This window comes from Odontesthes bonariensis, chromosome 23, assembly GCF_027942865.1.
Source record: "Odontesthes bonariensis isolate fOdoBon6 chromosome 23, fOdoBon6.hap1, whole genome shotgun sequence".
NCBI lineage: Eukaryota > Metazoa > Chordata > Actinopteri > Atheriniformes > Atherinopsidae > Odontesthes > Odontesthes bonariensis.
Genome location: NC_134528.1, coordinates 25,121,845 through 25,138,020, shown reverse-complemented (window position 1 = coordinate 25,138,020; position 16,176 = coordinate 25,121,845). Strand labels below are relative to the sequence as shown.

The 16,176-nt window shown below is 39.7% G+C and overlaps 1 protein-coding gene across 2 annotated transcripts in view; it reads left to right on the top strand.

Moving 5' to 3' along the window:
• The window catches only part of rab26 (RAB26, member RAS oncogene family), a 127,789-nt gene that overhangs the window by 62,533 nt on the left and 49,080 nt on the right, over nt 1-16,176 (top strand). For both annotated transcript variants that reach the window (XM_075457693.1, XM_075457694.1), the window contains one exon: nt 1,311-1,377. In XM_075457693.1, coding sequence (XP_075313808.1) covers nt 1,311-1,377 — 67 coding nt within the window. The remainder of the gene's footprint in view (nt 1-1,310; nt 1,378-16,176) is intronic.

Sequence of the window (16,176 nt, the reverse complement as noted above, 5' to 3'; positions counted from 1 at the left end):
TTAATGCACCACACCGATCACAGCCAAGGGCAGAGGCATGAACCCTTCAAGTGCTCCATATGGCTGTTCAATCATGCCACTCAGATAAACCCTTTTAGATAAACTACTGCTTAAGGCCTGTTTAACATTTAACATATTGTGCTCTGCAATAGAAAATGCAGGTGAACCATAAAGTGCAGCAATGGCTTCAGGTTGACATCAGATGAGCAGTAGGAGTGCTACAGGCCAGGAGGTAAAGGATCAGAGAGCAGAGGTCACACTCTTGTTGTAAACCTTACAGGACAAAACTAAAATAAGTAGTTTTTCCACACAAACAAGTCACTGAGGAGGTCGTGATGGCTTCTTTCAGTGAGTCCTCTCACATTATGAAAACTAGGGCTGTTGCAAGACATTTGTTGTCGCCAAAAGCATCCACGATAAAAAAATGATTGTTACATATTGAATATTTTTGTATGATATATTTCTGAATATGAATATGTTTATATTGAAAACTCAAATTACAATGAAAATATGAGTCCAGGAACTGTAAAAATTGTTCAAAAACGTAATCATTGTTTTAATTTTGTTGAGATCCATTCACAACGTTATCTTATGTTCTATCAACACAGTATTGATACGTCTTTCATTTATTGTCAATAACGGTACACCATGACACCCCTAATGTACACTATCCATTATAGCTGTAAAGAGCATTGATTAAAACGGCCTTGAGAAATGTAATGATCAGAATGCCATGAGTGCTTTGGGTAGATATGCATCACCATGCTATACACGCACATCTTCAGCTGGAACACGTCTTTTACAAATATGATCAGTTCGCCGCTGATCTGTTCATATTTAACGAAGCCTCTTAAGGCAAGGCAAGGCATCTTTATTTATATAGCGCATTTCATACCACAGGCAACTCAATGTATCCTACTACACACGGCCCGCCTGGATGAATCTTTCATGAACTTTTTGACTCTTATACCCTACAGCGCTTTCACACAGACGTTTTTCTGACAGTTCTGCGTGTGTGTGTGTGCGTGTGTCCGTGTGTGTGTGCGTGCGTGTGCGTGCGTGCGTGCGTGTGCGTGCGTGTGTGATTCATTTTTTTTTTTTTTTTACGATTTGGTTCCCTATACAGATTAGTTTTCCTCTACATTTGTACAGGTTAGGATTTTAACAGAAAACATAGAAAAGAAAGGAGAAATAAATTTACCTCATTAATATTCGTAGTCACTCTGGTTTGAATGGTCACATTCACAATATCATGGTAGCTCGTTTGTAATTATCACATCATCTTTCTTCTCCTTCTTTTTCCCTCTCAGATTTGGGACACTGCTGGTCAGGAGCGTTTCCGGAGCGTCACACACGCTTACTATCGAGATGCCCACGGTATGATGCCTTCATTTGTGTCCACGCAAGCCTGCTTGGAGTAACATTCTTCTTTCTGCAGCCAAGCCGTTTAGATGTCTTTACTGGTTTTGTTTTCCTCAAATGTCTGATTGACATCAGCAAACTCCCTGGGGTTCCCTCATTCCTGTTGGCAGTGACACAAACACTCAAGTCACAGCAGATTTGATGGACTGGTGTGCATTTGTGTGTGTGTGTGTATACACCTCTTGTTACTCATGTTGTGGGGATGTGAATGTGTTTCAATAACCACACCTCAGTGGACTGTCTATCTTTTGAGGACAAAAACAAAAGTTTGCAGAACACTTGGGTTAGTCGAACTTGTGGCGATGCTTCATGTAAGTCAGTTAGATCTGCCTTGAAGTGATACATACCTGATGGTGTGCGATTGTGCAGACATAAACTGGAGGCTTGGTGCTCTGTGCAGATTCCTCTGAGCAAGAGCCGATAACCACTAAGTGGGGAAAATGAGCCGGGGGGGCGGTGCAGATATGAACTATTTTCAAGTGTTTGTGAATGTGTTATGTGTTGTAGTTCTATCTCGAACAACCCCTCTGAGCACAAATAGCAGTATGCCTCTGGCGAACCTGAATGAGCAGGTGTGGCGGAACGCTGGGGTTCACACGCACATTTCACACACATTCTGCTTGTAAAGCCATTATCTGCAACAAATTTGTTCAGCATCTTTCAAAATTCAATATTAATGGTTTGCTGGTGGGAAGTTTGTATCGTTTCTGTCTCATAATAATGAGCTTGTGCCTGTGTTTTGATTGCAAGTATGAAAAGATGGGTGTGGAATAGCAAGTGAGTTCATGTAATTACCGGAGTTTTTTTTTTTCTTCACTAAGTTAATGTGGACACCTGCGAGTGTGTGTGTGTGTGTGTGTGTGTGTGTGTGTGTGTGAGCCTGGCCAGTTGCCAATGTTATTCTGTTAGTGAACAGATTCGCTCTCGCTGATCTTTAAGAAGATACCCAGCGAGCCTCGGATCAGCTCCTCTGAGTTGTCCGTCCGTTACTGACTTTTAAATAGAGCTTATTCACTCTGACAGGCAAGTCCAGGGGAGAGGCTGCAGCCTGAATGCAGCTATCACGAAAGCCGACGATTCCTGCGAACTAATGGACAGTTCAGTTTCATGACTGATAATTTGAGAGCTAAAGGTCTTGCAGTCAGAAGCTTCTGCCTCATTTCAGAGCATTGTTAGGTTAAAGTGAGCGAGTTCAAAGACAAATAATTCCAGGAACTCTACTTTGGATCTACTCTTGAAAGCACGACAGGTTTATGTTCATCGTTTCAATTGAATTTAAGTAGCTCAATCAGTCTTTCAAGATCAATGTGTGTCACAGGCATGATTCTGTCATGGAAATCACTGCGTGGTCTCAGGAACACTTTGAAAAATCATCATGTAATCACAGTTCACCGTGCCATCCACAAAGGAAGGTTAAAGCTCTATCATGCAAAGCCATAAGTGAACATGATCCAGAAATGATGCCGAATTCTTTGGACCAAAGCTCATTTAAAATGGACTGAGGCAAAGTGGAAAATTGTTGTCGCCACGTGATTTTAAATTGCATGACAGATGGTTTGGGGGTGTGTTATGGAACTGGCAACTTGCATATCTAGAAAGGCACCTTCAGTGCTGAAAGGCATGTATACAGATCATAGAGCAACAATATGCTCCCATTCAAGTGACAGTTTCTTCAGGGAAGACCTTGCGTATTTCAGCTAGACTGAATGCTAAACCACTTAGTGCATCTATTACAACAGAATGGTTTCGTTGTAGAAGAATCTCTGTGCTGGTTTCACTAACTGAAAACATTTGGCACATCATGAAATGCAAAACATTATAAAGAAGATCCAGAGCTACGGAACACAACATAAAACAGTGACAGAACCCATTGATTTTAGAATAGTAGGAGCTTTACTTTGATGAAACATCTAAACAATGCAGTGCAACCAGGAGCGAAGGGATTTTCCCCTCCAAGCCTCATTAGGCCTGCTTTATCCACGCTTTCACAGGGCTCTTACACTGCCACTTAATGGCCTGTGAGAATGTTTTTCTCCTTTGTTTCACCTGGTCGGTTATTGGAAGATTTGAAAGCGAGCAGTGTCCATGTTGTTCTCTTCTTTGGAGCATAGCAGTTAAGAAATGGCTCCCATGATGCGCATTAGTCATGATATATTAGCTTTATCCGGGTGGCTTTGTATGATAACAAACCACATGTCGAGGTTATTTGTTGAAAGTTATTTTCAGATAGTTGCTTAAAGTTGCTACAGTTGGCAGGTTAACCAGGTGGTGACTGTTTGTATCCATGTGATCACATGTTATACCGCAAGATTGGACAGGAACTCACCGTAGTGTCTGATTAGCCTTCAGTGTATCATGATAGGAAGAAGTAGCACTGTTTCATTTACCAAAACCTGCCATTTCGGTTCATTGTCAATAAAGTTGGACAGGACAGGTCGTAAGAGGATGAAGCAGCAATGACTGAGGCTCCTGACTTGCGACACTGGTTGGTTTGTTTTTGGTCTTGTTGCAGACCACTGCTCTATTTTGGCTTTTAACCTGCTGTTGTGCAAATTGCGTTGGTCGTTTTGTGCCAAAACCATGATGGCGCTATGAGCTTGAGTCATTGCAGTCCTCTCCTAAATGAGAGGTGAAGGTGCTGACAAGTGTCTGCATTAAAACACTTAGTCTTATTTCTGTAATTTGACCATCATTCCCATTAGTAATATTGCCACTCTTCTTAAACTGTTTTCAATTTCCATGACACTGAGCTGCCCCCAACTATGTTGCATTGTGGGTAATGTAGGAATGAGGTTTTGAGGGAAAAAAAAAAGAAAGTTGATCCCTACTTCCAGTCCGCAGCTTTGTTTGTGCTACTTTCATTTGTTCCAAACATGGCGGTGCTTTGACTCTACTGCTAACTTTAGCACGCTTACAATTGCAGTAGAAGTGTTGCTCTTTATCACGACCACCGTTTAACTCGATTTCATGCTTTGGAACTATTTCCAATAGCTGTTGAGAAATTTTATTCAAAACCACAATTGTCAATCTTGTAACAGTGCTAAAGACCAAACAACTTATCCATCAAAGTCATTCAAATCTAGCACCTTAGAACAAATGACATCCGCTCAAAATTTCATGCCAATCTGTTAGTCCAAAAAGCTATCTACATATGGTGCAAGATGAACATTAGCTTATTGTTATGAAGATTCATCCTTATTATATGAGAGATTTCTTTGGTTACGGACCAACACAATTACATTTCATAATAACAGCTCAGTAAGTCTTGCAGAGCGCCATATTGACAGATGTCGGCGCTTATTTTCATTTTTGGTTCAAGTCGAATTTTCATTAAGTCCATAATGAGAGAGCAACAAGATCCCCATTAACTGTGCAAATGAGGTGGTGGCTGGAGTGAGCCAAGTTCAATCTGCCAAGCCCATCTGGTGTAGATGGGCACTGCGACTGTCTCGCTGGGAAAAGAAACCATCAGCAGACTTTTTTTTTTTTTTTTTTTTTTTTACCTATTTCTTTTTTTTTTTTTTTCTCGCCTCTCCTCTTCCCCCAAAAGGGTTGACAGTTTGTCATTTCCTCTGCATGGAGTGAAACCGCAGGGTGCTAAAGAAGAGGAATACTATGCTCGGTAGGTGAGACGAGAAGAAGAGTATAGTCGGTAAATGGGGGCGGGGGGAGAAACCTGATGCAAGTGTGTCGAGTAGAGAAATGTTACAAGAGCCAAATTAATTAGTCGTATCAAGAGAGGCAACGGCGATGCCCAATGAAACAAAGGAACCATTGAAAAATGAAAACATCAAGCCCTCAAGAGTCCTGATTGGCTGAAGGTGTAAGCTCTGTGAGGACAAAAGGCACAAATCACACACACACTGATGATGCTGATAGCTCATCCTGCAATGAAGTGGCATCCTGCCCGAAGGAAAAGCAACACAGCTAAATGAGAGCAGAGAAACCGAAGCAGAGTGGAGCTCAACATTTTTAAAGAGCACACACCACGAAAGTGCTTCATTCAAGCCCCTTCGTGCATTAATCCTCTCAGGCAAATTGTTTGAAGACATGAAACTGAATACAGTTGTGTTCTGAGGAGATATCTGTTCTTCAAAAAGAGCACCATCCCCATGTTTGATTCTATGTGATCAGTCACTTTGCAACACAGGCTTACTTTTTCAAATGACAGGCATTTCAGCTTGTAATGAAACGCACCCAGTAATGTTTCCCATGACCTTATCGCACACAAAAACCCACTAACAGACTAACTTAGTTAATGGGTATTGTGGAACAGGTAATGGCCAAATTATAGATAATGCCTCCAAATGGTGCTTTATGACTGAAAAGGTTTTTCAGGCTTTATTGCTCTGAACAAGGTGCTCTGGGTACTTCATTTCCCTGTAATAGCTTCACTGTTTCCATGGAAGGGCGGTTATGACTTTGAAAGCACATCTCAATGGAATGCACGCCAGTTCGCTACTAATCCTGCAGGGAGATACGGCTGTTTTAATAATGCTGAAAATTGGTCTCTTCAGAAATTTTCAGCATGAGCAATGCATCCAAATTAGATTTTAGAAAAAGTGTTGCTTTTTGTTGAAAATGTGCCACAATATTCCTTAGTTTTAGGGCTAAAAGGGACCAAAGTCTTGTATGGTTTCCTACCCGCCTCTGCATTAACAATTGTGGAAGTTCTCTGGGGGAAAGAAATTTGGATTAATTAGCATCTGGTACGAAGGTGAATTGGAAAAAGACTTCCTCCCTCAGGAATGTTTTTGTGTCATAATTGTTGATGACGCCATCCATCATCCATCCACTGGGAACTTTGTGTGCCGACTTTGTATTACTTTGGTTTGGTTTGGTGGAAGTTCCTCAAACATGCACCAGTCAGCCATAAAATGATGACAACCCTCCTACAGTGTATCTGTTAGAAAAAGGTACATAAATGAGAATACCAGTGCTAAGTTTATGGAAGTTATAGCTATGTCATCAACTGCGAATGCAGAGACAGCTGATGAACTCTTAGATAACTTTAACTTGAAAATCTCAAATTTCATGGATACTGTTGCACCTGTTAAAAATAAGATGATCTTGAGCAGAAAGCGAACACCATGGAGGAACACTATGATGGTAAAGGCCTTGAAAACAGAATGCAGGAAATCAGAGCGTAAATGGCAAAAAACTAAGCTTCAAATTCACCATGACCTCTACAAACAAAGTCTGTGTAATTTTAACCACGGGTTACTCCGGGCTAGACAGCAACACTTATCTGAAATGATTAATAAGAACATCAACAACACTCTTGCTCTGTTTACTATGGTTAATAAGCTGACAACCCCCCCAAAACAGATAGTTTCAGAACTCTGTTCCACAGAAAAATGCAATGAATTTTCAATGAAAAAAATCAAATCTATAAGGCTAAATATCAACATAAATCAGCAAAATAATAAAATGAAGCAATCCTTAAAACCACCTAGGAATCAATCAACTATGATGTCAGAATTCAATACAGTTGACCAAAAAACCATAGATGAAACAGTCCAGCATCTTAAACCATCAACATCCGGTCTTGACACAATGCCATCTGACTTCTTTAAAACTATTGTAAGCTCTGTCCAAACAGATTTGCAGCAAATAATAAACTGCTCACTTCAATCAGGCACGTTTCCTAAACCCTTAAAAGTAGCTGCCATCAAGCCACTCCTAAAAAAGAGAACATTGGATGCTTCCATCTTAACCAACTACAGACCCATCTCAAATCTTACTTTTATAGCCAAGATTGTTGAGAAAGTGTTTTTTAATCAACTCAGTAACTTTTTGAACTCCAGTGGAGTCCTTGACAAATTTCAGTCAGGCTTCCGACCTCACCACAGTACAGAAACAGCTCTTATTAAAGTGTTAAATGACATAAGGTTGAACACTGACTCAGGCAAGGTGTCAGTTCTGATATTGTTGGATCTCAGTGCTGCATTTGACAATGTGGATCACAGTTTACTGCTGAACAGGTTGGAAACCTGGGCAGGACTCAGCGGGACAGTCCTAGAATGGGTCAGGTCCTACTTGGAGGAGCGGAGTTATTTTGTGACTATTGGAAGTAATCAATCTGATCGAGTGGCTTTGACATGTGGAGTTCCTCAGGGGTCAGTTCTTGAACCCCTTCTGTTTACTCTATACATGCTGCCTCTGGGTCAAATTCTGAAAAACTCTAAAGTCAACTACCACAGCTATTTAGATGACACACAGATATATCTGGCACTGTCTCCAGATGACTGCAGTCCTGTAGAGTCATTGTGCGACTGCTTAGAGCAAGTCAAAAAGTGGATGACCCAAAATTTCCTTCAGTTAAATCAAGAAAAAACTGAGGTCATTGTGTTTGGCAACAAAGAGAAGAGGTTTGCTGTCAGTAAACATCTTGAGTCACTGTCTCTAGAAACTAAAGACGTAGTCCGGAACCTCGGCGTGCTGATAGACTCAGACCTGACCTTAAACAATAATATAAAATCAGTCACCAAATCAGCCTTTTATCAACTTAAGAACATATCCAGAATTAAGGGTTTCATGTCCCAAACAGATCAGGAGAAGCTGATTCATGATTTCATCTCCAACAGACTTGACTACTGTAACGGTCTTCTGACTGGACTCCCTCAAAAGAGTCTCAAACAGCTGCAGCTCATTCAGAACGCTGCAGCCCGAGTTTTAACCAGAACTAAGAGATCAGATCACATCACCCCAGTTCTCAAGTCTTTACATTGGCTCCCGGTCAGATACAAAATTGATTTTAAAGTTCTGCTACTCGTCTACAAATCACGGAATGGTTTAGGTCCAGAATACATGAATGACATGCTAGCAGAGTATAAACCCAGTAGAGCTCTGAGATCTACTGACAGAGTTCAAACTAGACACGGTGAAGCAGCTTTTAGCTGTTATGCTGCACACAACTGGAACAAACTACCAGCAGAACTGAAATCAGCCCCAACTGTAAGCACTTTTAAATCCAGGTTAAAAACATTTCTCTTTCGGTGTGCCTTATGGTTGAGTTTATATCTTTCTTTTTCCCCTCTTCTTTGATTGCTTTTAACTGTGTTTTTCTGTTCTTTTAAATGCCTTGTCTTTATGTAAAGCACATTGAGTTGCCTGTGGTATGAAATGCGCTATATTAATAAAGATGCCTTGCCTTGCCTAATATTGAGTAGGTCCTCATCTGACAAGTCGGGTTGTGGGCAAAGAATATGAGTGTGTTCTCGAATTGTCTGGTATTGGAAAGGCAATAGATTCTTCAGTAATAGATCATTGGGACGAGATCTTTATGATGTTATATGTTTACGTGACACTAGAAAAAAATGCATGTAAACAGGTTAGTGTAAAATTGAACTTTTCAAAAACAGACTAAAGCTGGGCATACACTGTGCGATTCTTTTCAATCGAGGTATTCAGCTGCTGCTCATACTGTACGAGTGAAACGCAAGGGTTAAAACGTCGCAGCTCACGATTCCTGTTCTCACACTGTACGATCCGATGGTCTGATGCGATCTGGCTGCTCACACTACACGACACGTCGGACTCGGTCGCCGGTCGCTGCCATGCTGTTGTCTTCTTCTTCTTCTGTTGACAATTTTCTCTTCTGTATCTATGTCCGCGCATGCGTAGTGTGACAGTATGAGGTAAATCGGCTCGTGCAACTGATTTGGCCTTACATTCTGCGTAGAGCTGTGGGATGGCAACTTGATTGAAGTATGTGCTGGAGGGAAGAACATACCTCTTATTCAATTCAATTCATTTTTATTTATATAGCGCCAAATACAACAAATGTCATCTCAAGGCACTTAGATAGTAAGTCCAATTCAAGCCAATTGGAATTCAATTAATTAATAATAATCATAATTCATAAAATAATCCAATTCGTTCATATAGAGCCAATTCAAAAATAATTTCCTAGCTAAGAAAACCAACAGATTACACTGAAAACTTTTTGTTTTTCGGTCCAATCTCCCGGACTGAGCGGCATGCCTGAGGCGACTGTGGAGAGAAACGACTCCCTTCTTATCCATTGTGCGTAGCAAACTTTTAAATGCGTCTTTGGTCACTGTTTACAAACACCATGTCCTTCGATATGTAAGTCGTTACGGCAGCGGTAATCTCCTTGTGTCTTCGGCTAGTTCTTTCATAAGGCGTCACACTGGCAAACGATGATGTTATTGTTGGCTGTTTTGCCGAAGAATCGCTGCTGCTTGATGTTTCACGGCTCTTTTTCTCCATGCACTCCTCATACAAGTTCAGGTGGTGAACTCTCAAGTGGCAATATAAATTGGTAGTATTGCCAGCCGATGTAGCCACTTTTACACGACATGTTTGGCACAGCACCTGTTTCTGGTGTTCATCAGTGGCCTCAAATCCAAAATACTGCCAAATGACCAATGTGCTGTTTTTCTTGGATATTAATTTTGTCGGCTCCGCTTCTGCTCCCGCTTCAGCCATGCTTGAAATTGAATGACGAGCTACACACTGATTGGGGTGGAGAACACGTCATCTGGTCATGCACAGCCTGCAGCATTCTGATTGGTAGCTGACACAGAGCCTTGGGCATTCATGTGAAATTATCACTAAACGTCAATGGAAATTATTGACGAATTTATTATTATTATGCACCAAGAAAAACCGCAGCTTTGACGATCCCAAAATCGTGTTGTCTGAGATCGCGATTTTCGGTCGAAAACGATAGATCGTTGAGCCCTATTCGAGACTAATCATTCCCCCTCGAGTTGTCAGAGATTGTGATTGAAAACCAGTTCATGAGGACTTCCTGTCCAACTCATTGTCACCAAAAGCATTTCCACACTGTCGCTCTTCTCTAATATAATCCCGATATTATAACCATGACGAAATCGCCATTTAGGTAACGACTACTCGACTACTCTACTCCAGATGTTTTCCCCTCCACTTGAAAAAGTATCTCCATCCAAATGAGAGCGCAGATATTCATACAAGCACTGAAATAGTCGTGCTGGGCAGTAGTTTGCCATAATAACTACATTAACATGTCAAAAATACAAGAAGAAAACCACTCTGAGCCTAAAGAGCTGATGATTCTTCAGGAAGAAATTCCCAACCGAAACGGTACTTCATGCAATGATGAAACCGACTGACATCCAAGAACAGTTGTTCAACATGACGGTTCAGTAAACAAAGCTAGCCAGGCAAAGGAAAAACTGATAGAACTGTGCCATAGTCACTATGTTTTCCAGCATATGATCATTACACAGTTAAGGATGATCATTAAATAGGATGAGATGAGCCTCAAAGACAGCATCTGTTTTTCCACAGCATCCCATCCCATCATTAATGAAAAATGGATTAAAACCCAATACACACTCGAGGCTGATGAGAATATCAAAAGTTTTGCAAAGGTTAAAGGACAGAACAAAACAAATTTGCGTGTGGTGTTGCAGAACCATCGCTTCTTTTTGCTTTGAGCTGTGTCAACAGCGTCAAATGTCAGCCTGCCTGTGGTGCAGTGGAAAAAGTCAGGAGAATCGCCAAAGTAATTAGCAGCCATCTGTGCAATGCAGATTTTAAATGAAAGATGAATCGACCAACTAGGACACTGACAAAGCAACCAGAGTGCGTGACTTCTTGGAGACCAAACTGTAACATTTCCAACCCCCAAATATCATAAATAATTGTTTTCTGTGACCTGGGACTATTTTCAGTGGTGGCCCTCTTGAATACATCTGAAATCATTATTATCTGAGATTATCTGAAAAAGAATGCCGATATGATTATGAAACTCACAAAGCTTCATTAAGCCCTTTTTGATGTTTCATCATCTCGGTTAATTGGTCGACTTCCCCTGCAGAGGGCTGGAAAGGTGAAGGTGTGAGGCAAATATGAATCGTTGGATGGACAAAAGAATTTGGAAGTTGGTTTTTGGAGCTTTACTTTGCTGCTTTTTGCAACACAGACAAACAAGAAAACTAATCTGTGTCTAAAACCTAGAAATAACTCTGACGTTATGTCACAATTTAATATTGTTGATTTAAAAATCCTAGAGGAAACAGTTCGGCATCTAAAATCAACAACTTGCACTCTGGACATAATACCATCCGACTTTTTAAAAACTGTTTTTACCTCAGCAGAAAGTGATCTCCTACGAATAGTTAACAGCTCACTGGCATCAAGTCACTTAAGACAGCTGCCATTAAGCCACTCCTAAAGAAGAGAACTCCTGATGAACAACTACAGACCTGTCTCTTAACCTCTCTTTTATATCCAAGATTAGTGAGAAAGTTGTATTTAACCAGCTCAAGACTTTCTGAAAGTGAAAGTCTTGATAACTTTCAATCAGGCTTCAGACGTCATCACAGTACTGAAACAGTTCTGGTCAAAGTGTTAAACGAAATCGGGTTGAATACTGATTCTGGTAATGTTTCAGTCCTGGTTCTGTTGCGTTTGATACTGTAGATCACAGAATCCTGTTGCACAGGCTGGAAAACTGGGTTGGACTTTCTGGAGCAGTCCTTAACTGGTTCAGGTCCTACTTAGAAGGCCGGAGTTATTTTGTGACAATTGGCAGCTATGAATCTGAGCGAGTGGCCATGACTTGTGGGGTCCCCCAGGGGTCAATTCTTGGACCTCTTCTGTTTAACTTGTATATGCTCCCTTTGGGTCAGATATTGCAGAACTTTAACATCAATTATCGCAGTTATGCAGACGATACACAACTTTGTGTCTCTGCCACCAGACGACTTCAGCCCAGCAGACGTACTGTGTCAGTGTCTGGAGGAAGTAAACACCTGGATGAGAAAGAATTTTCTACAATTAAATGAAGACAAAACTGAGATCATTCTGTTTGGGAGCAAAGAGAAGAGGGTCAGCGTTGGTAAATATCTTGAGACTCGGGCCCTTACAATCACTGACCAAGTTCGTAACCTTGGAGTGTTGATAGACTCAGATCCGCAGCCACATCAAAGCTGTCACCAAGGCAGCTTTTTACCATCTCAGAAACATCAACAGAATTAAAGATTTCCTCTCCCAAAAAGACCAGGAGAAACTCATCCATGCATTCATCTCCAGTAGACTCGATTACTGTAATGCTCTTTTAACTGGACTTCCCAAAAAGAGCATTAGCAGCAGCGTTCTGGATGAGCTGCAGATGTTTAGAGTTTTAACCAGGACTAAGAGATCTGAAGACATCACACCAGTTTTAAAATCTTCACACTGGCTTCCAGTCAGTCACAGAATAGATTTTAAAAGCCTGCTGATGGTTTACAAATCCCAGAACGGTTTAGGCCCAAAATAGATCTGTGATATGTTCTGAGAATATAAACCTAGCAGAGCTCTTAGATCCAAGGACTCAGGTCAGCTGGTCCAGTCCAGAGTCCAGACTAAACATGGAGAAGCAGCATTTAGCTGTTATGCTGCAAACAAGTGGAACAAACTGCCAGTGGAGATTAAACTTTCACCAAATGTAGACATTTTTAAATCCAGGTTAAAAACATTTATTTTCTCATGTGTCTACGTATGAAATCTTTTATTTTAATTTTAATTAATCTGGACTGTTGCTTGTTTTTAAATTCATTTAAATTATTTTATTTGTTTCTCTTTATATTCTTTTATGTATTTGTAATGCTTCTTCCACTCCCTGCTGCAATGCTTTTATTCCATCTTCCCAACAAAATGAAAACAGCTAAAGTAATACCCATATTCAAAAATGGAAACAAACACATCTTCACAAACTACAGACCTGTCTTTCTGCTTCCCCAATTCTCTAAAATCTTAGAAAAACTTTTTAATAAAAGGTTAGAACAATTTGTTGATAAGTGTAGTATAATAAATGATGGTCAATATGGTTTTAGAGCCAACCATTCAACAACATTAGCAGTATTAGAAGCAGTAGAGGAAATTACAAATTCATTAGACAGTAAAAAATTTGCAGCTGGAATATTTATTGACTTAAAAAAAGCATTTGATACCATCAATCATTCAATTTTATTGAAAAAACTTGAAAGGTATGGTATAAGGGGAGTGGCTTGGGATTGGGTAAAGAGTTATTTATCAGAGAGAAAACAGTTTGTTAAGATGGGTGAGTATGAGTCAGAGCATCGAGATATTGTCTGTGGAGTTCCTCAAGGATCTATAATTGGTCCAAAATTATTCATTTTATACATAAATGACATTTTTAGTGTATCCAAAGCAATAAATATGATATTATTTGCAGACGATACAAATATATTTTTTTCCCATGAGAATTATAAAGCGCTAATGAATATTGCAAACCACGAAATGGAAAAAATTAAAATATGGATGGACCTGAACAAATTATCTTTAAATTTAGATAAAACTAAAGTAATTATGTTGGAAATTGTAAAAGCACAGAATTGGGAATAAAAGTAAATGGTGTTATAGTTGAAAATGTTTCAGAAAACAAATTTTTAGGAATGATAATTGACAGTAAACTAAATTGGAAGGCTCATATCAGCCACATACAAAATAAAGTTTCAAAAAACATTTCAATAATCAATAAAATAAAATATGTATTGGATTATAAAGCTCTCCATCTGTTGTATAGTTGTCTTATGCTGCCTTATCTAACGTATGTTATTGAAATCTGGGGTAATAACTACTAAAGCTCCTTAAATTTACTCTGGAAATTGCAAAAAAGGGCTATTAGAACCATACACAAAGATGGATTTTATGATCACACACACACATTATTTCTGCAATCTAAACAATTCAAATTGCTGGATTTGGTAAACTTTTATACAGCTCAATTATTGTACAAAGCCAGCATGAATAATCTGCCAGATAATATTCAAACACTCTTTAAATTGAGACATGGAGAACATCACCTAAGGGGATGTAAAATATTTAAAGTGCCAGTGGTGAGAACCACCAGAAAAAGCATGTGTGTGTCTGTGATTGGGGTTCGGCTCTGGAATGGGTTGAAGGAACAACTTAAGCAGTGTATTTCTATTCATCAGTTCAAGGCCAGATATAAAGTGGAAGTAATGAAAAAATACAAAACTGAAGAAATTTTGTAATGTATATTCACGGGCTATTATGTTATCATCTTATAAATTGTGATTAAATAATAAATAATAACATCAAATAAGAGATGAGAAGATATGTGTAATAATATGTTAAAATTAAGTTGAAAGTTAAAAACTATGCCAATGTATATAAGACGCATCCTTATAAATTATAATTTTTGAATGGGGGTGGGAGAAAATAAGTATTTTTTACTTCATCTCACTCCCTTTCGAGCTAGTATTGATTTATGTTACCTTTGTTCTATATGAATATATAAATTGATATGTATTATGGAAATGGATTTATTTTGTAATCTGCCTGAAAATAAGCTCGAAATAAACACTCAATCAATCTGAAGCACTTTGAATTGTTTTGTACATGAAATGTGCTTTACAAATAAATTTGATTTGATTTGATTCGTGTCGGTATCGTCAGCACCTGGAGCTGCAGTTAAGGCCGTGATGGTGCCGAGGAAAACCGCCATCTGAAATATAAATCGGCATCAGTCTCAAAGTCATAACTCACTCAGATTTCGGCCCCTGTACAGTGGGGTTTCAAACCTTTGCTTTCAGTATTTGGTGTGACCTCTTTTTGCAGGAATAACTGCAGCTGAATATGTCACATGATGACATCTAAACTAAATGTGTTTCACTCTCGGATTTTCTCAAAAACGAACTGCTTCCATTTGGTGGACCTTTGCTCGGCCATTTTTAAACATTTGTGTTCTCAAACCATTCTATTTTGGTCTCAGCTGTCTACCAAACATGTTTGCCACAGCCTTCTGGCTTGTCCATCTGTTCCCCAGGAAACCACAAACAGGCAGTAAGGTTTTTGTTATTTTTGGAGAGCAGTGACTTTCTCCGTGCGGCTCGTGGTTGTTTATCAGTGTTCTCCTGATGGTGAACTCATGAACATAAACATTAACCAGTTAGAAAGGCTTTTAGTTGCCTGGAAGTTATCCTGGGTCCCTTTGCCACCTCACAGACTGTAACACACCTTGCTGTTGGAGTTGCCTTTGTTGGTTGATCACTCCCGTCGAGGGCATCACTTGAGTTTCCGTTTGAATTCCACCTGACTGTAGATTGTAGAATTCAAAGCTTTTTTTTTTTAAGGTTTTACAGCCTGATGAGCATTAGCAACTCTATGCTAGGTTCTCAGAAATCGTGTGAAGATTTGTGAAGATCAGATTTTTATAGATCGGTATAGGTAGATGGATGTTTGGCATTCTCTGTTCCATAAGGCACAATATTAAGTTGTACCTAGCAGAACTCTGGTAGTGTCTGTTTCATGACTGGGGATGAGCGGCTGTCTCAACATATTGGTAAGTCCAAAAATCTCAGTCAGTCTGTGCTTTTCAACCGTTTTTTCCTGACAAATCACAATAATTATGAGAAACACAAGGAAAAAACTGACTTTTAATTGTCTCACTGTCAAAATGCCACGAGTATTTTGGGATGAGTGTCAACAGAGACTCTGAAGAAAGATTACGTTGTGACAGCTGTGTACAGATGCTGCATCTTTTTCATATTGAATCCGTGTCGGTGCCTCATTATGTTGGGTAACTGCTCAGTGTCATCCGTCTTGCCCGCATTTTTTATTTTATTTTATATTGTTTCTTTTCGGTCTCCTTGGGCTACAAGTCCCATCAGTAATGAGCAGCGACTGGTCTCAATCAGCAGCAGCTCACGCTGTCGAAAATTGCACAAACTGAGACAGGAGAATTGGACGTCGGTGGGAGTGATGATCAAG